General features: G+C 40.7%; 1 protein-coding gene across 1 annotated transcript; it reads left to right on the top strand.

Annotated features, from left to right (window-relative positions):
• Positions 1-473: 473 nt before the first annotated feature.
• Positions 474-15,297, top strand: LOC130493950 (pancreatic alpha-amylase-like). Its single transcript, XM_056867577.1, has 10 exons — positions 474-679; positions 5,509-5,655; positions 8,965-9,162; positions 9,593-9,823; positions 11,510-11,643; positions 11,760-11,882; positions 11,987-12,086; positions 13,900-14,021; positions 14,257-14,382; positions 15,060-15,297. The coding sequence occupies exons 1-10, from the start codon at positions 476-478 to the stop codon at positions 15,247-15,249; spliced, it is 1,575 nt and encodes a 524-aa protein (XP_056723555.1). The 5' UTR covers positions 474-475; the 3' UTR covers positions 15,250-15,297.
• The last annotated feature ends 10,838 nt before the right edge of the window (positions 15,298-26,135 follow it).

The following is a 26,135-nucleotide window of genomic DNA, read 5'->3' as shown; positions in this document are numbered from 1 at the left end:
CTGCTTGCTGCTCTTTTTAGTAATTTTAGTTGATTTGCATGGTTTAAACCCCATTTTAGACTTCCTTGTTTTTATTTGATGAAGGAATTATTTTATAATTGAGTTTGGTATTGATGTGAGATGCATTAGGCACATGTTTGTGGAGAGGCAATGTACAATTTTTTTAAAAGTACATAAATGTAAAAAGGACACTGCATAGCCATTGCATGTCCAAATTCACACATCAGTGGGACTTCAGAAAGACCAGCTGAGAACACAAACATGAAAAAACCTAGGATTCTTATCCAAATCTTATCCTGTTCATTCTGTTTGAAGTTGTTAGCCAGGGAATTTGAGCAGGATCTTCACCTGTTTGCATTTGCTTAACGGCACCAAGTGGATGACCTTTGATTAAATTAAGTTACCTAAATACAGCCAATTGTGTTAAATGTCCCATGACTGATATGCACTTTGCTCTGTTACAGAAATATAAATAATGAGAACAGCTCAGATGGTCATGGCTCGAGACACCATGAGGATTTTTCTTCTCCTAGTATCTGTTGAGCTTTGTTGGGCACAATACAGCCCAAATACAAAGCCTGGAAAGACCTCTGTTGTCCACCTCTTCGAATGGCGTTGGGCTGACATTGCTGCTGAATGTGAGCGTTATTTAGCACCTAATGGATATGGTGGAGTTCAGGTAGGTTTATCTTGTTGATACTGGTATGCCCACCTTGTATGGAAGGTTAATACAGCCCAGGAAAGAACAAGGAGAATGCATTCCATGGCAGTGGGCTCTGTAATTTTATAGAATATATTGGACACAGGGTCAAATTGGAATACATCCCTATACTCATACATGGGTTTTATAATACTGTTTTAATATTGTCATACCTGTTGCATTATGTATATGTGTGCATAATAAGTGATTTGATTGGACCACTGACGAAGGCCAGGGGGCTAAAATGCATTTGGATTGTGGTTTGTCTATCAATTTGTATTAGTTGCCATTTTTCTTTTTATGTAATTTTTTTATGTTTTTAATACTGACATAAGCGCCTTAAAATAAATACATTTCTATATACAATTGAGTTTTCTCTCTCTCGATTTATCCACTTCGAAGAAAAGAGAGAGTTCAACATAAATTACAGTTGGAACCAGGAAGTAGTACATTTTTATCCGAGCTTTTTGGGCTAGTCAGGGACTGAGTTGTAATGACTATCTCATGGTTTAATGAAAGTGTTTTGAATAAATTTGATGTCCAAAAAACAACAGACCTGTTTCAAAGATTGGGCTGATTAATGTCACCAAGCTGACATGTTGAGAGTAGTGCCAAACAAAATCTGGGTTATGTCTGTATGATCCTGGAATTGCTTCTGCACACACAACTTGCAGTTCAACAAGAGATGTTTTTTAATTTGTCCCTGGAGGCTGGCATTCCAAATTAGGTGATCTTGTTTTGGAAGTCAAATTGATCTATTAGTAATTTTCCATTGTTTCATTTCCAAATGTTATACACGGCTATGTTTATGCTAGTTTTTCCACAGCTTTCCATTTCTTTGATTCATAGGCATTCATAGGCATCTCCCCACCTCCACCCACACCCCCTGTTTTACAGATGGGAATGTGTACACTGATGAAACACTGCAAAAAGGGTTTTGATGTGTTTGTATCAGGACTTTTGGTGAGAGATGTTTGACTAAAGTTCATGTGCAGATCACTAAAACACTGAACAGATAGTCATGTTCGAAATGTAAATACAATTACATCAAGGCTGAATTTTTGTGGACATTGATGAAAATTATTTGAGAGTACTGAAAGACAAGTTGCACATGATCCTGTTCCATAATTTGTTTTAGCTATTCCCCTAGTTACACCAGAATTGAGAGAGTTGAATGCACAGCAGGGTGAAATTCTGGAACAATAAAGAAACAGAAGAAGAGAAATCAAGTCATTCCTGTTATTATGAAGCATCTGAATAGCTGCCAAAAAGTGGCTTGATTGGGGAAACAAAATGTGTGCTGACTTGGAAACTGATAATCATAAAGCTGTTTTATAATATATCCACTTTGTAAAGATTTACAACCATATTGGAAGTGTCAGGCTCATGAGATATTAGATTAAAAATAGAAACATTTTGTTGTGCGTTTCATGAGTCCATTGACCAGACTTGAGCTATTCTATTAATGTTATTGGTGGTTGTGAGTAAAGAAAACTACTGTGAGACCTTCTAAATTCAGGGCTACATAGAAACCAAATCAAATGAGATGCTGGGAGTTTTGTGTATGGAGCATCTAGCATTAACAAACAGGCCCTAATTGGATCAGGACTGCGATGTGCATTTGTGTGTGTGGGGGAGAGTTTCCCACCCTCAAATGATCCTACAGGGCTGATACAGGTTCTGTATGATTACCATAGTTGCCGTTTGTCTGCTTATAGTGGGCACTTCCAACACTCCCCACCCCCCACCAGCACTCAGTGGAGCTATGGGGGGAAATGGGGTGGGGAACAGCATTGCACAATGCCACAACACACTTCCTGCTGGAACCCAGAAGTGACATCAACACAATGTGGCGACCCTCTGGGAATTTGTGGGGGGGGGATTCTAGAATGTCACCATCACTTCTGGGTTCCTAGCCAGAAACAACACTGCAGCATCACGTGACCTCATTTTGATGTCTCCGCCCCCCAAATACCCCTGCAGCAACTTGGAACAGGGCTGGCAACCCTAATGGTGGCCAGAGGGACATATAGCAGCCCAATGTAGTTGCTTGGGGTCAGGAAAACTGTGTGTGGATGAGGGAGGAGGCTTGATCCCACTCACACTTTATGTTGCAGTCCCAGTCTGAACTGGCAGTCATGCACCAGTTATTTATTTTTTTTAAAGCAAAACAAAACAAAACCTTGCCAGCTCTGCAGTTTTTTGATTACTGTAATAAAGGACTGTTCACAGGATGTAATTTGCCACCAAAAGAAATGTTTTCTGTGCCTTATTTTTGTTGCATTTAAGCCTTTTTCCTCAGTTTGGAAGCTAATTTGCATGGACATCATGCTATGCGCCCCAGATATGAAGGGAGCCCCAGACTTTGAGGCGCCAACCTGCCAATTGGCTCTTTCCACCACTCCTTGGCAACACTGAACTTCTGAACCTGAAAACTGATGGACAGCTTGACTCGCAAATGCCTGGAGGATGGGGGCGACCCTTTTGCAGACCCATAAAGTTGGACCCCCCTGTCACAAAGTTCACCACACTTCGGTGTCCGTCTAAGGAGAGTCCCTTGCAGCCACGCTGCAAATTCGGTGACTCTACCTCCAAAAATGCCCCCCAGGAGCTTCGAAAAAAATCCCCATAGGATATAATGGGCCCAATTTTTTTCGGTAAACCTGGAGGCTTATCGCACCCAGTCCAGGAGACGTGTGGAAAACACCTTAAAAGTGTTTGTCCTGGATGCGAGTTCCAATTTCCCCCCCGCACTCCTGCCCATTCTAACGTCTCTGAAACGTCTGCTTTCAGAGAACACCTCCAATAAAATAGCACGCACACAAGAGAGAGGGGAGCGTGGAGGGAGCAACACTTAATCGTGACACCTCCCCCCTTGGCATTTTGGTGTGCCTGCGCGGGATCGTCGGTGCAACGGGACGATAGGATGATGGGCTCACATTTCCCCCCGAAGCCTCTAGTTCTCACGTGCACACAAACCTTCGTGCACAACCCTCAACCACTGCACAAGCAGGCTTCATGCAAACCCCCCCCCCTGAAATTGTGTGTGTGTGTTTCTTGGGGGGGGGCTCAGAAACAGCCGCACTTTTTTAATGGGGGGGGCAATTAACTGATGCAGGATGCTCAAAGTGTGAGAGGGCTCAGACTTTGCCTCCTCTCCCCTCCACATAATCTTACCCCCCAGCAGTTGTGGCAAAGCAAGAGTCTCCCCAAAGCTCTGATAAATGGAGCAGCAGTCCAGGGACATCTGAAAGGCTCCAGCCCCAGCAAGGGCGGCTCGGGATCCTCCCGCAGCCATGGGAGTTTGGGGCTGGTGAAAGAAGCCAGAGAGAAGGCGGGCAGCGGTGCTTGGAGCCTAGCTTCTGCTGGGGCGACCGGGGCTGGTGGCTGTGCTCCCTGTTGCTGCAAATGAAAAGAGTCCTGCTGCAAAGTAAATGATTGGTGGACGCAGACGAGAGGAGAGGGGGAAGGTGGGATGGGAGAAGAAAGGCTTCGCATTGGGTGTCGGTAACAAAGGGGCGGAGAAAACAATAGCATCTACGACTGAACGCACCCTTTGAATTGCCGTCTTTAAAACGACATAAGGAAATACCTTTGTGGAATAGGTGTTTTGGGAAAACGCGGAAATTTGATGCTTCCAATGCATTTCCGGGCCAATACGGGAGGTTTGAGGTGCAATCTAACATGGATAACACATTTTTATAAACATTGTATATACTGAGTGCGTTATGCCTCCTGAAATTAAGCCGAATACCCATATTTACCGGTATGGGTATTCAGCTTATTCCAGGTTTACCGGAAAAATCGGGTCCAGATTTACTGGGTTGTTTTTTTTTTTGCACAACCCTAGTAAGGAGAATTTTAGCAGTTTTCTAATCAGGTGGAGACATCCGTTAAACAATCCCTCACCTTTTGACAGGACAATAAAGATGAACAGCTTATCAAGTAGGTACATGAGTCACCATGGTAAGTTACTACTTGGCAAATTGTTGCCTATATTCAGCAAATGTCTTTCCTCTGCCTTGCTGGAGTGAAATAAAAGTATACTGATTTTTATTTTTTATATATGGTTTAATGCCGATCAGGCAGAAGCATGTTTAGTGCAACAATTTATCATGCAGGACCTGTTGGATCAAGCACCTAGAAAGGAATGTTATGAGAGGCAGTTGCATAATTCCTCTGGGGGCTTATGCGGATGCAATGATCTGGAACTTCAACAGAAATGAATGCCTTGTTTACTGAGCCAACGGACTTACTGTTGCTGGTGAAATGTATGCAGGAACTGGTTTTCAGATTAATCTTGTATTGTTCTGAATTATTCAGAGTTGTCTTCCTGCACAGTTTCAGCCCATGGCACATCCAAAGAAGCACTGTCTGCTCTTTGCATTCAATGGCTTTCTATCTGGCCATATATACATTTTAATATGAGTTCAAATGCCTGCATATGCCTTTCTCCAAGATGTAAGGAAGTAGAGACCCAGTAGAGCTGGACTACCTATTACATCATGTCCTGAGCAGACGACCTGAGAAACGGAGGGCCTGCTATGGTACAAATAAGTGGGAGCAATGGATATTCTAATGTTCTAAGTTCACTTCACCACCCTGCAGAAAATAGTGATTGCTTCCTCATCCCAGAACATAGGTGCAGCATCCACCCTTGGGCAGCAACTGGATTTAGATACATTTTGTATTGTTTGGAGTGCCATGAGAATGTAGTTTTCTATGAGCACAAATAAATAAGCAACATCAGCACTTATATTCAGTGGTATTCAATGCTGACCTATCCGGTTATATTACTCATTTCACAGATCTCTCCTCCAAATGAAAACCTCATAGTTACGAGTCCAATGAGGCCATGGTGGGAAAGATACCAGCCCATCAGCTACAAACTATGTTCACGATCTGGAAATGAGAGTGAATTTCGAGACATGGTGAACAGATGCAACGCAGTGGGAGTAAGTTATCTGTTGAGATCAGTGACAGACTTTCTGATCAAAGTGGCTGTAGTTTAACTCCAGTGATATATGATTTTCAATTAGAGAATCAATTCTAGGAGATCTGCACAGTTCAGCTGGTACTCATCCAAACAAAATACTGGTAAATTGATCCCTCTTCTCAGATTCAGAATGGAGCCATTTAAACTGGACTAATTTTGAGGACATCCAGGGGAATACCCTAAAATTTTATGATTTAAAATCAACCACATTCCAGATCAGTAGTGCCCTGTTATGCACAGCGTTATTGGGAATGAAACAGTGTTTAGAGCCTCCACTTCACTGAGATCCTACTCTGGTGCTGCCTCCTCTTCAACTTAACCAAAGCAAGGGGGAAGACTCCAGCCCACCTTCTAAAATGCCATGTTCTCCAGGAGGTAGCTGGAGATCTCCTGGAATTAAAAATGATCTCCAGATGAGAGAGATCAGTTCACCTGAAAAAAATGACACTTTAGAAGGTGGGCTGTATGGCAATACTGAAGTCCCTCTCCTCCCCAAACCCCACACTCCTCAGACTGTACCCTCAAAATCTTCAAGTATTTCCCAGCCTCGAGCTGGCAACTCTAATTCCAGAGTTTGTTGTTACTGGTAAGGCATCATGATTTCGCTCCATAAACTGTTATAAATGTGCATGGAAGAATCCAGTACCACTGAAAAGCATGGGAAATGTAGTTTGCATATTTCCCAATGTTCAGAGATATCAAGAATTTTGGTAATTACATTTCTTAGGGTTCCTACAATCCTGGATGCTGCTATGCATCTAGCAGCATTTAGGGCCTAAATTCTGAGGCTCCTCTATGAACAATTCCTAAAGCCTTCCTGGCAACCTCTTACTTTGGCAAGTTTGAGAAAGAGAAGGGGTAGACAGAAGAGTCCCTTGGAGGTGTAGCAGGAAAAAAATTAGGATCGGCCCAGAGTCCAGGAAGGCAGTTCCATAAATTGTTGAATTTCTTCCTATGCCGCTATTACAGAGTGGTTTGTTTATTTTATTTGGATATGTAGTTTGCCTTATCCCACAGACATGGGGAGGCTAACAAAGCAAAAATCAGCAAAGCAAAATAAATATTTCATTTAAGTCATGTTCGTTGGTTTTTTGCTGTCAAGTTGCAACCGACTTACAATGACCTCATAGGGTTTTCAAGGCAAGAGACATTCAGAGGTTGTTTGCCATTGCCTGCCTCTGCTTAGTGACCCAGGCATTCCTTGATGGTCTCCCATCCAAATATTGACCAGGGCTGACCCTGCTTAGCTTCTAAGATCTGATAGCCTGGGCTATCCAGGCCAGGGCAAAACCAATCATTAAACTTAACCTTGAGACACAAAGACTGGCTGAAATGGCTAAGTCTGACAGTGCTTCTCAGAGTTCCCCTGGTTTGGACTTTGGTGAGCTTGCAGTAAGGAGGCAGTTTCATCTGTGGGGATCAGCCTCCAAAGAATAATCCTCTTCATGGCCTTGCTGATAAAACCCCTGATGCAAAGATGGTATCCTTAAGAGGGTCTCTTCAGTGGGCCTTTGAGGTATATAAGGGAGAAGATGTCTTTAAAGTATACTGGACTTAAGCTAGTTACAACAACAACAACACCTTTATTGGCATATATTCGCAGTGAGGTACAAAAACAAGAGAGCGCAGAAAGCTAGGGCTAAGCGAAATCAGGATTTAAATTCTTGGAGCCTCATTGCCAGTTCCAGAAATTTTTCTACTCTGTCTATTGTGGTAGGATTTTGTCCTGAAAGGAAAACCTGTACCTCGTGCTTGTCCGAGGCTCTATTCCATGTGGCTAAGAACTAATTAAGAAGTTTAGCCCGAATGTCAACATAGAAAGGGCAATACAGAAAAACATGTTGTAGTGATTCTACACATCTCAGTCTGCAGGGGCAGAGTCTATTTATATATGGGGTTTTCTGAAACCTCCCAAATAGCACAGATGAGGCTAAAACATTAAACCTTGCAAGCATAAAGGCTCTATGTTGCTGTGGGTTGATCAGGTGGTAGAAATAGAATGCTGGGGGGTCCAAAGGTAGTGAAGTCCCAAAATATAGTGGGGAGCAGGTTTTCCTGGCTGCACAATGAAGTTCTTGAAATTCTATGTCTAGGATTCGACATTTTATGATTTTATATGCCGCTCATATAAATGCAAGCGAGTCTAAGGAGATTCCCAAAGCTTTAATGTTTTTGCTCAATATGGCTTAACCATTTAGAAGGCTGATATTCATTGAGCATTAAATGGGAAAGACTGGTGGAATCAGAGCTAAAAAGTAAATGCAGCCAGAACTTGATTGTTAGCAGCCATGCTCTGGTTTCTAGCAGTCTTTGATTGGCTTCTAGACAGATTGCATCATATGGTACACAGTTTGGGATTCCAAGAATCCTATGTAGAAAGGAGGATTGGCGGACTTAAGCCAGTTAATGCATTATAGGTTTACTTGCACCAAAAGAACAAGCACACTCTGATATCACTGGGCTAGGAATAGCATTTATTGGTCAACACAATGTCATGATGCATCTATAATGTCCTTATTTAAAACAAAACAAAAGAACAGGAGCACACCAATGCAAGCACATGATAAGCATTCATTAAGTTTACCAGCCTCCAGGTAGTGGCTGGAGATTTCTCAGTTCACCTGGAGAAAATGGCCGCTTTGGAAGATGGACTTTATGGAATAATGCCGCACTGAAGTCCCTCCCTCCCAAAACCCTGTCCTTCTCAGGCTCCTCTCCCAAAATCGGTGGAAGAAAAAAAAAAAGAGGGGAATAAAACCATACCTGAAAACTGCTTTACAAGGTTGATACCTGCACACATAGTATATGAGAGACTTATACTAACCAGTAATACAACAAGAACCTATTATACCATATGTTTGAGTAATTGGGAATAGAATTTACAACATATACACTTGCCTGGTTGGGTTTGAACTGTTTGTATTTGTATTCATTAATGTATTTCTGTAAATGTGTGCAAGCTTAACAAAGGGTTTTAATTAACCACTGATGAAGGCCCCATAGGCCGAAATGCGTTTGGTATGTGGTTACAGTTATCAGGAAATGCCATTGTGCTATTTTAATGCTTTTAAATAATTTTATATTTAGCTTCTAATAAATTATACTTTTAGTATTTATACATAGACTTATATATTTTTTCTTTTCACCCAACCTTGGGTACCCAGCTCCTCTCCCAAAATCTCCAGGTATTTCCCAACCCAGAGCTGGGAACCCTAGCATTGATATTACTTTATTAATGTGGAATGATAAACTCTTTTTTACATGCCAGGTACACATTTATGTGGATGCTGTCATCAACCACATGTGTGGAGCTGCAGCTGGATCTGGTAGCGCTTCTACTTGTGGAAGCTACTTTAATGCAATGACCCGAGATTTTCCTGCTGTTCCATACTCCAGCTGGGATTTCAATGATTTTAAATGCAAAACACCAAGTGGAGAGATTGAAAATTATAGTGATCCTTACCAGGTAAACCTTTCAAATTTTATGTTGACTACTCCTTTTCTTCTTTAATATTCAAGGCAACATTAAACATAATATTTAACATGGTGAATAATGCAGTGTGGCCTGTTCTCAGCAGCATATATAAGCAGGTCACTGACACCTATATGTGCTGCATTAGCTTATGAAAGATCCATGGCCCAGGTGTACACAACACTGGCATTCTGATTTTGCACATGCAATTGCTTGCATCTCTTTTCAAAAAAAAAAATTATACCTCTACTAATAGGAATTTTGGAAATACTTGTCTATTTCAGCTCCAAAGATGTTCTCTGCCTAGTAGAGAGTCTGAAGAATAAGTGTAGGATGTGCATGCAAAACATGTGCACCACTGCTGAACCATATCTGTAGTTTGGGGATGGGAAGAAGGAAACTAATTTCACAATGAACTTTTCAGGTTCGTGACTGTCGCCTGGTTAGTCTCCTTGACCTTGCACTAGAGAAGGACTACGTGCGTTCCAAAATTGCAGAGTATTTGAATCACCTAATTGACATTGGAGTAGCAGGATTTCGAATAGATGCTTCCAAGCATATGTGGCCTGGGGACATGAAGGCGTTTTTAGACAAGCTAAACAACCTGAACACTCAATGGTTTGCTGAAGGGACAAAGCCTTTCATCTACCAAGAGGTAATCTGTGTTTCTTAGTGTCAAGTTGAGGATATATATTAATTACATTCAGGGATAGCTCCAAAAGTTGGCAGACATTTGTTAAGAACCCAGCCCCCACAATGAACGTGGTCATTGTGTTGAAAGTATTTCACTGTTGACAAACTATTCAAAAAGGTCAGAGGCAGTGTGTGAGAATGCCTCATCTGATCCCCACCTCAAATCCTCGAGATGGCCCTGAGCATGTGCATATTTTAATAGACATGCTTAATCCATGCTCTCCATTGCACACATAAGTACACCCAGATCTGCAGCTGAGTAGATGCTCCTCTATTGCTTTCAATGTACTATCTTTTGTGAAGGCAAAATTGTACTCCCCTGGAAGTAGGGCTTTTTCAGCAGCCAGTCCAGGTCTTTGGAACTCCCTCCCTAGAATGATTTGCTTGGTGCTATCCCTGCTAATGTAAACTGATGAAAATATATTTCTCTAGTGTGATCCTCTTTTGTGGATGAGATTGAGCTACTGATTCTGTTGTCTCTTGGCTGTCTTGCATCCCTATTTTTTCACAGTTTTATTCTGAAATTTTGATTTGTATGTTTAAGATGTTTCTGTTAAGATGTTTCTGTTAGTGAATTTTGTGGTCAATGGCTGTGATCCTCTGATTTATTCAGTTTTCTGCAGTCAGCCTTGAACAGCAGCTGAACAGCTCTGCATCTCTGCAGTAGTGGTGGTACTTTGGTTTCATTTCCTTCTGTCTTACAAAGCCACTGGTGAACAAAATGTGAGCCAAACCAGCAGGTGTTCAAGCATCCCTAAATTCAATGTGGTAGAAATGTTAATAACTTTCAGTATTTTGGTCATCACTTTGAATCTTTGCTTAAAAGCAGAATAAAAATTTGATGGATGGATGGAAGATTATAATATTAAAAACGCTTAGAAACACATAAAAAAACATGTAAACATACAAAAATATTGAGAAACATGGGGTTTGAGTGCGTGAAAAAGCTGGATGGCATCCATGCAATGCTTTGTATGATAAGGGACTGGATCCTTATCAGTTTGTTCTGATTCCCTCACCCTGCTGCGGACCCCCAATTCACCCCTCATGCTGTTACTGAGGGTCCCCCATTCCCCAAAATCAGCATTTCAGGGAGATCAGTGTGCTGTCACAGGAAGTGAGAAAAGCAGGAAAGTTCCATTCTGCTGTTATGCCTCCTGGAGAATTTTGTTGGGATCCATCCCTATTCAAGATGATTGATAGGATTGATGCAAACACCACAGAGCCATTACACACACACTAAATATTAGGTGGACATCTACGATACTTTTAAGAGTGCACTTGAAAGTAGACGAGTGAATGTTCCCAAGGTGCAATAGATTGAAAGGTGTTATGTGAGGGAATATGAAAGCTCTGCCTTTTGTGTTTGATTTAGGAGACTGTTCACACACTTACAATTCATCACGTAATGTACATGCGCAATGTGAATCAGCCTACATTATACTGAATACGTAATGTAGATATAGGAGCAGAGTTCATGCATGAATGATTTTTCTCCCTACCTCAAAACAGATGATCTTGGGAACCTTTCTTTGCTTTTCCACATTAAGATTTTTCCCATCTACAACTAATTTTAAAGCTGTACTTTAAAAGCTGTACTTCTTTTTTGATTCTAGCGCTTGATCATCCCTTTTCTGATTTTTACCAGGTGATTGACCTGGGTGGAGAAGGAATTAAAAGCAGTGACTACTTTGGAAATGGCCGGGTAACTGAATTCAAATATGGGGCTAAACTTGGAAAAGTAATCCGCAAGTGGGATGGAGAAAAGATGGCGTATTTAAAGTAATTTGGTTTTGGTTTTATATTCCCCCCCCCCCAAAAAAAATCCCAAATCTTAGACTACTGCACAATTCGAAATACCAACCAGTTAATTTTACTGTCTTATTAATTTTGTTTAGGAACTGGGGAGAAGGCTGGGGTTTTATGCCATCTGACAGAGCTCTTGTGTTTGTGGATAACCATGACAATCAGAGGGGTCATGGTGCAGGTGGAGCCTCCATTTTGACGTTCTGGGATGCTAGGTGAGGAGCTCTTTGAAGACTGGTTAACTTTTTTCTCTTTTCTTTCCTCTCACTGAGAGACATATAACTCTTGATTCCTCATACCTTCTCTCGCTCTTTTCCAGGCTGTATAAAATGGGAGTTGGCTTCATGCTTGCTCACCCTTATGGGTTTACCCGTGTAATGTCCAGTTTCCGTTGGCCAAGGTATTTTGAGAATGGAAAGGTCAGTTTTTAATAGCGCATCATTTGGGTCAATTGGTTATGCTTATTTTATTATTAATTTGTTTTTAAGCCAGGGTGGTGTGGTGATTAGAGTATCAGACTGGAACTTGGAAGGCTCAGATTCAAATCCCCATTCAAGTTATGGTGACCTTAATTTTCCATTCAGCATAAGCAGCCTCAGGGTTATTGGGTTTGGTCCAACCAGCTTTTTTTTGTTTTGTTTTTTTTGCTGGAGGGGTCCCCTTGACCACCTATAAAAAAATGACCCTAGCCGTAGCATAGCGTTTATGGTACAAAGCCAAAGGCCATTACAATTAGGGCACAAGGGGGGGAAAGACATATACAACTACAGCAAAAATAGAAAGATTAAAGAATATAATATTAAAAACGCTTAGAAACACATACAAAAATATTGAGAAACATGGGATTTGAGTGAGTGAAAAAGCTGGATGGATAGGGTTGCCAGGTCCCTCATCACCACTGGCGGGAGGTTTTTGGGGTGGAGCCTGAGGAGGGCGGGGTTTGGAGCAGGGACAGACTTCAAGGGCATAGAATCCAATTGGCAGAGCAGCCATCTTCTCCAGGTGAACTGATCTCTATCAGCTGGAGATCAGTTGTAATAGCAGGAGATCTCCTGCCACTACCTGGAGGTTGGCAACCCCATGGATGGATCTAGCCCTTTGTATGGATAAAATGGAGCAGGAAAGAATTATGAACGGTATTCTGTGCTCCCAACCAGAAGGGTGGGACTCTTTTTTAAAGTAATAGATATAAACGTTTTATGCCCCCCTCTTCACAAGCTGAAGGAAATTCATATTATTTATGCAGGGTGTCCAGGTTTCCCTAAGAGGGAACAGTGAGAGTGTTGTGGGAGGGCAAACTTCACAGCAAGGTTCAGAAGCCTGTTCTTGAACGTAAAGGTAAAGGTAGTCCCCTGTGCAAGCACTGGGTCATTTCTGACCCATCAGGTGATGTCACATCACAACATTTACTAGGCCGACTATGTTTACAGGGTGGTTTGCTATTGCCTTCCCCAGTCATCTACACTTTACCTCCAGCAAGCTAGGTACTTATTTTACTGACCTCAGAAGGTTGGAAGGCTGAGTTAACCTTGAGCTTGCTACCTGAAACTGACTGCCATCAGGATTGAACTCAGGTTGTGAGCAGAGCTTGGAGTGCCTTATGGCAGCTTACCACTCTGTGCCACGGGGTGCCTCTTGAATGTATTGAACACTGGATTTGAACAACATTTGTTGTGATTATTTCATAATAACTAGAGATATATGTACAGGAAGAATAAATATGTGAATAATAAAAAATGTATAATGATTCTTACAATTTTGAAAGCTATTTCTCTAAGTTGTTATGTTCCATTAGCTTGGTCTGAAATGATGTGGAAGGGAGAGCTCCCCTGGTTTTCTCTAAGTGATGCCTTTGTGTGTAAGGCCACGGACCTAATCATTTACTCTGCTTCCATTGAATAAATTATACAAGTGCTGCTGCAGTTCATAACTAGCATTCTTTTTTAGTTTTGGCACTCCAATGTGATGACATTCCTTCAGCTTCACTTTAGAAATTACCCAAATTGTGGGTTTGTTCTTTATATACTGTAGTACAAGGCAGCAGAATACTGAGCTAGTCAAGTGGGTTGTACCATTTCAGCCTGGAAGGGGAGCATTCAGTTTCTGAACATTAAAACAAACACAAAAAGTGTTTCTGCATGATTAAACACTGGCTTTTTTTGACCCAACAACTGTACCTTGTTTATAATCTTATAATTTCCCCAACTCTGTTATAATATTTGCATTTTACAGGATGTTAATGATTGGGTTGGACCTCCAAGCAATGCTGACTGGTCAATTAAAACTGTTACAATTAATCCAGACACAACCTGTGGTAGTGACTGGGTCTGTGAACATCGGTGGCGCCAAATACGGTTGGTAACTCCTCAGATTCTTCATGACTGCTACGTTATATACATGAGTACACTTACAGTGCAATCCTAAACAGAGTTATATCCTTCTAACACTAATGGGCTTAAAAGGGTCAAGCTCTGCTTAGGAATGCACTGTTAATCATTTTAAACTTTGTGTTGGATTTGGGTTAGTATATGGTTTCATTCTTTATACTACAGTAGTTTAAAAAAACATATATCCAATTTGCCCCCAAAGGAACATGGTGATTTTTCGCAATGTTGTGCATGGACAACCGTTTACCAATTGGTGGGACAACGGCAACAATCAAGTGGCCTTTGGGCGTGGCAATAAAGGATTCATTGTCTTTAATAATGATGACTGGTAAGTAGGCAATCTTCTAGCAAGGGACATGAAGCAATATAATACTCAGAATAATGGTTAAAACAACCTTGTTCCGTATCATAGAACCTTTCACAGAAAGGCAGCAGTGGGTACTGTGAGTGCAATTGGTTCCATATCCAGAATAGTATGGAACAGCTTGACAACCAGCAGGAGACTGTGTTTGTGCATGGGGGAGGTGGCCATCAGCAATGGCGAGACATCTCTTCCTGGAAAACCCAGAAGTGATGTAGCAATGTCACGGCTCTCTAGGAATCACTGGGAAATCTACGGTAAATCCATAGAGTTTTTGGTGATCCTTAGAGAGGATTGACAACACTTCTGGGTTTCCCCTGAAAGTGACATCGGTCTTCTCTAGGAATCAGTGGAAATTCTATAGTTTTACCATAACATTTCTGGTGATTCCTATAGAGGTGTGATGCTACTTCTGGGTTTCCCTGGAAGTTAACCACTGCCCCAAAAGCCATTTTCCCAGCTGTGGGAAGCAGGAGCTGGGGACAGGGAATTCCCTGCCCCCATCAGGGGGCTGGCAACCCTGACTCATGTTGGGTACTGCATAACAGAATGGGAACCCTAGACCTACCAAATTAGTTTAGCAGGTAAAGTTTACTGATGAAAGATAACTATATTTTTATTCCTTTTACATCTCCTTTTATTAGGAACTTGTCTGAAACTTTGCAAACTGGCCTTCCTGCGGGAACCTACTGTGATGTAATTTCTGGACAAAAGGAAGGTGATGGATGCACTGGGATTAAAATCCACGTAAACAATGACAGCACTGCTTATTTTCAGATTAGCAACTATGCTGAAGATCCATTTGTTGCAATCCACGTCGATGCTAAATTATAAATCAAGTTAAAGAAATGCATTCCTTTGATCTTGCCTCCCTTAATCATATCTGGGTGACACTTAATCATTTAGAAAACTTCAGAAGATTAAATAATGGCAAAGATCACATGCGTTTGTCCTTTGTTTTATTGAAACAATGTTTGGGACCGGTATTTCCCCCAAGCCAAATAGAGCTATCTCTGTGTGGCCACTGCTCCAAGTGACAGCCAGAATGCGTATACAACAGATTGCTATGCGGATTGCTTCATTTCTTTACAAAGTTTCCCTGTCACTACAAGCTGCCCAGTGATAATGTGGAGCCTTTCATGTGATGCACTACATTAGTTGTGAAAGATAGAAATTGCAACACAGAGGCTGTTTCAGGCAGTCAACATATAATCATATAAAGCCGTGTTACACTGAATCAAGCCATATAGACTGTTGGGGTCAACTCTGACTGGCAGCAGGGTCTCCAGGGTCTCTAGCTAAGAACAGTCTTTGCTAACACCTCCTATCTGAGATCCTTGAACTATAAATACCAGATACTGATAAAAAAAAGCCTTCAAAGATCAGGAAATGGGCAGATGGAGCCTGTTGGTTCTTTTTGTCCTTAAATATAAATTCTGGGGAAACAGAAAGGTGTGGGAAATGCTCAGGTTGTTTTGAAAAGTGGTAGTACCCCGGGTAAGCACAGGTCAATTGGTGCAGAGTTCATGGTGTACTGGTTGGCATTACAATGTTATGGTGTTTTGATGTTTTCATAAATGATGTCTTCCCTGTAGAAATGCTATTTTTTTCTATGAAATGGAAGACTACCCAGCATTACTGGAGGCCAATAGGTTAAATGCTGGCTCTAAACTTTCCAAAAAGTCCCTCCTTTGATGAATAACTGATGACTTTCAAATACAACTTAATAATTGTAAAAAGAAGAAACTTTGTAAATGGAAAATTTCCTGGAACAAAACAGGATGCATGGAATTGTGCCAACTTCACAGTACTGATTCATCCCCACATATGTTCATTATTCTTTTTATAGTTCATGTTTTTGTGGCCACACAACTACACAATCCTGTGTATATCTACTTGGAAGAAAATCCAGTTATGGTCAGTGGGACTTAAAGTGCAATCCTAAGGACAGTTTGACTTCAGTGGATTTAGAAGGGTATAATTGTCCTTAGGACTGCACTATTAGTCAACCACCCATAGTGGTCCAAATCTTAACAGCATCCCTCTGTTAGATTTGTCATATGTGGTTACTACCCAGTAGGTTTACTAACCTCAAGTTAGGACAAATTGTTCTTTTGGAATTGCAACTGATCTTCAGAATATAGAGATCACTTCCCTTGGAGGAAATGACAGCATTGGAGATTAAACCCTATGGTATCACATCCCTGCTGAGTTCCTCCGTCTCCTAGAGTTGCCAGCCTCTAGGTGGGGCCTGGAGATATCCCAAAATTACAACTCATCTCGAGACTACAGATATCAGTTTCCCTGGAGCAAATTGCTGCTTTGGAGGCTAGACTGTATGGCATTATATCCAGCTGGGGTACCTCCCCTCCCCAAACCCTGCCCTCCTCAGGCTCCACCCCCCAAATCTCCAGAAATTTTGCAACCAAGAGCTGGCAACCATACTACCTAGTAATATGCAGTAAAAAGAAATACATGTTACGTCATTGCACTGAATGTTTCCTCATTCCTACAATAATGAAGTTGAGTTCCCACAGAAAAATGGCTGTACGGTGCTATTGGATCATGCGTTGTGTTGTGTTTAACTCTATATTTCAGGGAGGAGAACAATAACAAAGGCCCTTCCCTTTAGCAGCAGTCACATGTTCTCTGTTTTCCATATTTCCACCCACTATATGTTGGACTGCCACTTCATCTTCCCTCCCCAACTGCACCTACTTTTCTTTTCTCCCTCCCAGTCATCAGGAGAAAGGCAAACTACAACCAGGAACATATATACTGCATATATACTTTTTGGAGTATGAGCTCTGAAAGAGTATATCTGTACCATCCAACATAGTTTATTTAACTAACGTAGTTTATCCAATGTAGTTTATTCAACTGGGATGGGCTAGCCAAATCTCATCAGATCCTGGCAGTTAAGCAGAGTTAGCCCTGGTTAATATTTGGATGGGAGACCACCAAGGAATTCGAGGGTTGCTATGCAAAGGAAGGCAATGGCAAGCCACCTCTGTTAATTTCTTGCCTTGCAAAACCTACAAGGTCATCGTTTGATGGCACTTTACATGCACACAGGGCTTAAGATAAGACATGTGCTTGTGAATGGCACAATCAGTGTGGGACAATTAACAGCTGTACATAAATAGGGACGTACCCAACCTATTTGATTACAGCTGTTAATCGAAATGTCTTTGCTATGCTGTCGGCTTTATCTGCATCTCAAAGATATCAAATAAATGTTCAGTGGAGAGTGAGAATGACAAGAGCTCAAAGCAACATCAGGCTTGTTCAGTGTTTGCAACTCCTGCAACAGTGTGGTGGGAGAAACATCACCTGGTGGAATGTCTGCTTTCCGTAGAACTTTGAAAGGAACAGACAGCACTTAGTGATCCTATAAAATATGTAGTTCTTCAGTGCCCATCCTTTCAGAAAGATTCCAAAAGAGAAGGGAGAGCTGAATTACTATCTGGATAATCAAGATTTCCTGCATCTTATTGGCAACTTCAGACACTCTTAGTATTACAATTGCAATGAATATGCTGCTAGAAAAGGTGCAACTAGTAAGTGAACATAATCCTTTGAAGGACTCTGTTTACCAGTTGGACTAGGAAACAGGGAGGCCTGGATTCAAATCCCCTTCTACATCTGGGTAACCATGGGTCAGGCACACACTCTCTTTGACCTTAACCTATCCCACAGGTTTGTTGTAAGAATAAAGTGCAAGAGGAGAAAACTATGTATGCTACCCTGGACTCCTTGGTGAAAGGGAGTAAATAAATTCTGGCTATAGCCTTGACAATTGTTCCTCTTATCAATCCCCATTCATGTTTCTCATAATGCAATGCCAGAGATCGAGATTATAAGCAGTTAGATGATACATTGGTATGGGTATTGCTTCCTGTAGTCCACCAACCTCTTCCATTTATATCTTCACATCCTACTCACATATGGTTGCTTTTGTGAGAGAGGTTGGATATGGTGGGAACAGAAAACAACACAGTTGCTACTACTTTCTTTTACTGCTGAGCAACCATATTATAAAAGGCCAAGATGGCAGTGATTATGCATTTCACATGTTCAGCAAGGCTATTTGTTTATTTGCTGAGAAAATGTTATGCTGCCTCTCCAAAGAACCTACTTCAGATCGCATACAAAATAAAACAATAAAAATGTAAAGTATTAGAAGTTGTTAATTAAAACCCAGCATTAAAAACCCAGCCAGAGCATAAAAAATATTAAGCAGCTGAAAATGAATTTAACAGTTTCCAGGCTAGCACTCTATAAAAATGGTGTTAAAAGATCAACTCCTTAATTGAAACGTAAGGAGTAGCTGAAATCTGGAAGAAATTTAGGAGCAAGGAGGGCAGGATATGAATTATGAGAAGATAGGATGCTCTGAAATCAAGGTTCCTTTGTTTAAAAAGTGATCACAGGAGCAATTATAGGAGGGTAAGCTCCAGTCATTGTAACTCAGACTAATCAGGATCCTGCAGATATCAAGATGTTATTCAAGCTTGGCTTGTTTTGTGCCATGCAACATATGGAGGCATTTGGGAGAAGTGGACTGGAACAGAAGGAAGATCAATGAAACAATAATTAATTTGGAGTGTAGGTGTGACAGGATGCCTTGATTTACATCACCCAGATGGTGTATATACATCCTTGATTGGCAATAATACCTACAAACTGGGTTGACAACATTTTTAGAGGCTTTAGATGTTTAATGGCTCCATAAAGGAAGTTTGCAATGTGTGTAAAGAGAAGCTGGGCCATGGGGTGAACATAGATTTACCTTGTTAAATCAGCTCATTCTGATTGGTGAGTTGCCACTGAATTGCAAGTAATGCGAGGTTTGATGTAAATCTAGGAACTACTGCTCATGTAAAACAACTCTTAAGAAATTACCCTATCTTTTGGGGAAATTCTGCTAATGTTTTCTAACGGGTTGGCTGTACATCTTTTGACCTCTTTTGGAATTCATCTATGTAGTTGCTTGAAGTTTTCTTTGCTTTTATCATAGAAGTCTCTCTCTTTCCATTGTAGTCACAATATAACTTGATCCGCATCCCATATTTGTCTTGCATCTGGTAATGGGTATTGATCCACAATGAGCTCTTAAGTGGGTCATCCACATACTGTTTCCCATGAAACCAGGTAGCAATGTCCAAATTTTTCATAACATTGTCCTATTATATAGTCTTTGTTGCCTTGTACTGGATCAAAAGGTAACTTCTTGTAGTTGTTCTGTTTTAAGGCATGTAAAGAAGTAATGTCTTGAATTCGAGCAATCCAAAGTTCATCAAGTGGAAATATGTCTGGGCTCCTGGCAGGCTCGCCAATTGAAGTGGGTCAGTGCATTTTAGTTGACTATGCTCTTAGAATTGACCCCTTCCTGAGAAGTGGTATGTTATCTTATTCAGTTAGTCACCTACTAAGTAGGACTCAACTTATTTACTCACAAAAGTCTTTTTTATTGAATAGCTTCAATGTAATAAATGTGAATATATATGTGTATATGCAAGTATTACAAAGTCTTAAAAGCCATAACAATGTATACAATAAAGCAAGCAAGTTTTACATATTATTTAGTTTTAAAATTCAATACTTAAAATATAACAGTTAAATAAGCCTGATTTAGTTAAAAGAATCTGATTCACACTATCTAGAATAGTATATAGGTAAATCAATACATACCCCAAGCCAATCTCCTTTGAGATTCTCAGTCCAAAGACTTAGAGAGATCTATATTTCTAGCCTTTCCTTGCCTATATTTATACTGTCCAAAGTCACCATATTCCAACTTAGCCGGATTCCTACAGCTAGATTTTTACTGCTTTCCTGCAGACTACCATATAAGGATTTCCTCTTCCAGCTGGTTATTGCTGATCATAGCTATTTCTTAGAGAGTCAGTTTTTAGCATTAATATACCTCTATAATGATTAATATTATCAGCATCTTCATCTCCCAAAGAGCATGATCAAAATGAATCTATTTTCAACATTCTGTTATTATTCTTTCATATTTAAACTTTAAAACCCAACGTAACATTATATATCACCATTTGATAATGTCTGCAGTCACTGTTAGTGACAGATTGGATTCCAGAAACGTAGTTTTCTAAAAAGCGTAGGTTTCCAGAAACCAGTTTTTCAAAAGAGTAGGATTCCAGAGGAGTCTTCTAAAAGAGTCTGTTAGCCAGGCATGTTCATTTTAAATGAAAGACAAGCCTCTAATGGTCTTTATGAAAAATATGGTTTTACATTGAAGAATTCTGCATATGTACAACACTAATACAACAATTCATATGCTCTAATATGTCAAAGTTGTAACAGGTGCTAATTCAACTATTTTAACATTCAGAGTTGCCCCAGGGATTTAAAAAGAAAAGATCAACTTTCTAATTTGTTGTATGAAGGGAATCTAAAAAAATACAGAACACTGCCAGGCCATTCAAACATTTCACACAAAGGAACACACTTTATTTCAATTTTAAAAACCCTTAAGCTAGACAATTAAATATAGATATTAAAACCAACCATGCAATAACAATTATGCTAGAATAGAAGTATCATCCAAATTCAGATTGGCAGGTGGAACAGGGAGCAACAAAGCAGGCTTTTCAGAAGAAGAGGTGGTTTTTATACACTGCTTTTTTCTACCAAATGGAGTTTCAAAGTGGCTTACAATCACCTTTCCTCTCCCCCCCCCACAACAGGTACCTTATGAGGTAGGTTAGGCTGAGAGAGTTCTGAAAGAACTGTGACTAGCCCAAGGTACCTCAGCAGTCTGCATGTGGAGGAGTGGGGAATTAAACCTGATTCTCCAGATTAGAGTCTGCTGCTCTTAACCACTACACCATGCTGGCTCTCCAAACATTAAAAAACTTTTGAAAACTCAAGATTTATACATCTGTGCATTATTTGTTAATGTCCGGAATTTTATTTCTTATTCAAGCCAATATAAATCATTTGAATTAAGTTTTATTTCTTAATATGATGAGATTTAATTTTGCTATTTAAGAACCCGAGTAAAGCATTTAAAGCAGCAATAGACTCAGAAACTAACTTTTTTTTTTTTTGCACACCTCTGTTATTGCCAAAGAAGAGATGGGGTGACAGAGGTAGCACTAACATGACATTACGATACTTCTCTTATGTGGGCCTTCCATTTCTATATTGCTCGAGTGGTATGGGAAATAGGATCAGCATAGGGATAAACATGCCACTCTCAAAAGAGGAGCTAAACCTGTAGAACTAAGAAAAGCACTAGGGAGAAGAAAGCCCAGGGAGAGAGAATGGCAAGATGGACGACTAAAAATACCTCAGGGCGTACAATGAGTTCTAAAGGCTCAGTGAGAGTATTTGGGGGAGTTCTTTATTTAAAATTCCTGCCCACAAGATTGTGTTGGAAAAAAGTTATGTGCAATCTAGGCATAAAGATGGAAAACATCCACATATCATGGCAATTGGAATGAAGTGTTATGTCCACTTAACAGCAATTTACCGACTAACAAAGTCCATTAGGAATAATTTAGGATTCGTGATAAGGTTTCTCCCCCCCCCCCACTTTGGTAATTGTAGCAGTGTTTAATTGTGCTGTAAATAAAACTGCATGCTTTACTTCCCAAATAAGTGCTGCAAATAAGGTGCTTTAATTGAGCCAAGGTGGAAATAATGTCGCCTTTTGCCGACTGAATAGAAATCAAATACCGAAAGCTCACTTGAGCTACTGAAAACGGGACTGCAAATAAACAAAACAGAGAACACCGCTTTAGTAACGGAAGTTGTTGCCTCTGCATTTGATGTGGCCACAGTTGTACGTTCCTTGTGAAAAATTCTGGCCACACTGACAGTTTCTTCCTAGTTGTTCCAGGGAAGGGAGTGATGGAGAAAAATGAAGCCCAATTGTCTTCTCCGCAAATGGTCTGCTTCCAAGTCCCACTGTCGTGCATGCTGCTTCACCCACATCTCTCTCTTCCTTCTGGAATTAAGTAAATATGACCCAGGGCAGGAAAGAAGGATCTAAAGGAAAGCCAAAGGTCGGGTAGACAGAAGGCCACAGAGAGGTGACAAGTCTATCGAGCAGGACGTAACCATTGCCAGTGTCAGTCCTGAAATCAGGAATCCACACAGCAGTCCTGGAAAGAGGAAAGGCATAATTCCAACAGGCAGGCCTTAGGAACCAGGATCAGCTGCATTATCACAGTCTTTATTCTTCAGATGAGCTGCTTAGAATGAAAAGCCCAGCCTGGAGGCAGCAGGCTAGATTTTATTGGACCCTTCATTTCGCAGCTCTCCTTCAAGCAGCTCTCCTTTAAGCAGACTGCCTTTCCTCTGCTGGCCATCTTGACGAGGATACTGAAGGGCAGAAGATATCAGGCTGGCAACTCTCCCTGACAGAAGACAGTGTTGCTGGTGTAACTGCTGGCTCCAGCACAATCTGATAGGCTGACAGTTGTTTGTGCTTAGGATATGGGCTCTTTTAAGATGAAAAAAAAAGCAGAGAATGTCACTGCAAAAACAATTGGCAAACACTGTCCTTGGAATATTAATAATTTAATTTGTCCATATTTAGTCAGTACATTTTTATTTTGTCCTTCTGCCAAGGAGCTAAGGGTGGTTTACATGGTTCTTCCTTCCTCCATTTTATCCTCAAAACAACCCTGTGAGATAAATTAGGCTAAAACAGCGAATTTCATGGTAATGTGGGGATTGGAACCAGGGTCTCTCACATCCTAGACTGACACTCTAACCACTACACAACACTGGTTCCGTAAATTTATTGTGTGAAAAAGAGATGGTTTTGAGTGGCTTAGGGCTGGGTACTGATTATTGTAAAAAAGGTAAAGGTCCCCTGTGCAAGCACCAGGTCATTCCTGACCCATGGGGTGACGTCACATCCCGGCGTTTCCTAGGCAGACTTTGTTTGCGGGGTGGTTTGCCAGTGCCTTCCCCAGTCATCCTCCCTTTACCCCCAGCAAGCTGGGTACTCATTTGACCGACCTCGGAAGGATGGAAGGCTGAGTCAACCTTGAGCCGGCTACCTGAAATTGACTTCTGCTGGAATCGAACTCAGGTCGTGAGCAGAGTTTGGACTGCAGTACTGCAGCTTAACACTCTGCGCCACGGGGCTCCTTATCTGATTATTTTAACTAACTGTAAAATCTTGACATGAGCTACCCAAATCTAAGATTAAGACATCCTTGACATCCAGATAATTATGACTTCAAGGAACAATACTTCTCATGGCCTGCTACCTTCAGTGAATCTATTGATTGGATTTCATCTGCTTAGGTTGTACTCTAATTTACACATTGAATTTCAAGAGCTATAATGTATTACAACCAATGTGAGACAGGAGAATCATTAAAGTGACCAGATTAATAACTCTTTACTGCATTGCAAAGCAAGTAATGGTGCAATTTCTCCCTTCCTCATGCTGATATTGAAACCTAAGGTTTAGAATTGTCTTGATTTTAATTCATTTATTACTAACATTGAAATAAACAAACCTGGTTATTTATTGAACAGTTCAAGATTCTTATACTAGCCTATCAATATAACAGATTCAAACATATCATCCTTAAGTACTTACCTCGGCACCTCCTCTACACACAAAAATATTGCTTTGTGATCTCACAAGTGTGATCTCACTTCTGCCTAAACTTTATTCCATTTTGAAACAAGGATGTTCATAGCCCCTTCGAGACATTTCTTTAGTTTTACTAACATTCTTTGGTGTTTCCCTTGAAATTACTCAAGATATCTGGCCAATTAGTACCTTCACATTTGCTTTGGATATTACTTTCAGCAGCATATTTGGAACCTGTAAGATATGCAAAGTCCTCAGCTGGGTTTAACAAAATGACATTTGCTTGCTTTGGAAACAAATAGATGCTTTGGAGGGTTTTGCTTTAGGTGAAATTTGTGGCAACTTGAATTCATTGCCCAAATCCAGCAAGAGAATGTCCCCACAGTCTTTATGAATTCACACTCCCACCTATACACTATTGGGTTGACTGGATGCATTTTTATGTGAACGAAGATCCGCAGCAGCAATCAGAGTTATAAAGTTTTATGTGTGATGAGTAACCTGCAACTACAGAGAGACAGGGGCCCATTATTTTGCAATAATTGCTCATTTCCAAATGTTCAGGTATATCAATCTTAAGGGAAGACCAAAAGCAAGCATACAGGCATGCAATGTCAGTCACAGGTCAATCAATCTAGCATTATATAAAACCAAACAAGCACAGAGAATTCCACATAATTTTCTTTTCAGTTCCCTTAGCTCTCAGATGCTGAATCCCAACACTTGGATGTGAACTAGACTATATGGGAAAGCATGAGTCAGTTCTCAGTGCTGTATTTTTTTTTAGTCCATAGGAACTTTGTTTGTACTCATAACAATCAGATCAGCAAAGTCATTCACCATGAACAGAGGCTGCAAATTATCCATACTATCACAGATCTCCTCAGCAAAACAGCAATCTCATGGGGAGGGGGATTCTAAACTGCAGAGGATAAATCACAGCCAAATTCCCTTCTGTAGTACTGAACACTCTACTGAAGAACATAATCTCCCAAATAATAATAATGAGATAATAGGAAGTCAATAGATTTTTGAGCTGAAACCAACTTTTATAAATTTGTAACATTAAGAAAATACCAATACCAGTACCAATCAAAATGGTCCAAATAGATCACTCTCAAACTCAGAGCAATGGGCGTCCCATTAGATGCTCTCTTCACGTCTGATGAACAGCAAGCCTATAGGCTATTGAAACAAACAAACAAACAAAAAACTAGACATAGAGAGACAAACTATGTTCTCATTAGCATGCAGGGTCTGCTCCCCACTGGAATTGGGTATTTACCCTACTTTTGGAGCTTTACCAACTTATTTTTCCTGCTTAACATCTCTGCAACTTTGTTGGGTTTTTATGTGAGCTTGCCTGAACATCCTCCTGACTGAAATTCTTTGGGGTAGAGTTAAGAACATCCCTGTCTGTAATTGGACCTGCCCATGCTTGCAGGACCAACCAGAAACAGTGGGTCATGTGTTGCTTCATTGTGCTTTTTACGTGCCGTTACGGGAAACCTGCATTGATCTGCTGATGCAGGATATTTCCTATCTCCCCGCAAAGGACAAAGTGGTTTTCCTCCTGGCTGATCAATGCCCCTGTATTACAGAGGAGATACGTTTCTTTTAGCTGCTATGAGGATTCAAGGAACGAAGCATAAACCTATTTGATTGTTGTTATGATTTATTACATATAAGCTGTATTTTATCTGGATACAACTATTTTTAATTATTGTAACTGTAATTCCTATGCCATTAAAGGATGATATAGATATTGGACCTGGAAAATATTGGTATTCCTAATATTCCCAGATACCAAATATTGGTACGGTATTTGGATTCGGGTCCCCCCCCCTCCATCCCGGTTAAAAGGGAGAACAGTGTGGGAGATTGCAGGTGAAGCTTCCATCTGAACAGTCTGCCCTTATACAAATTTCAACACCTTTATTGGCATATATAAAACAGTTCTGGAAAAATTTGCCAGACAAAGGGTCACAGTGTCTGGGGTATCTGCGTTGTTATCGCATCTTCAGTTAAAAGACACACTGGTGTCTGGGATCCATTCGGTGTGGCATTCTAAACGAAGCCACAAGGAATATAGCTACCAACCAGGTTACATGGGAATTACAGTCATTTA

Source organism: Euleptes europaea, chromosome 2 (assembly GCF_029931775.1).
Source record: "Euleptes europaea isolate rEulEur1 chromosome 2, rEulEur1.hap1, whole genome shotgun sequence".
Classification (NCBI taxonomy): Eukaryota; Metazoa; Chordata; class Lepidosauria; order Squamata; family Sphaerodactylidae; genus Euleptes; species Euleptes europaea.
This window is presented reverse-complemented; position numbering and strand designations above follow the sequence as displayed.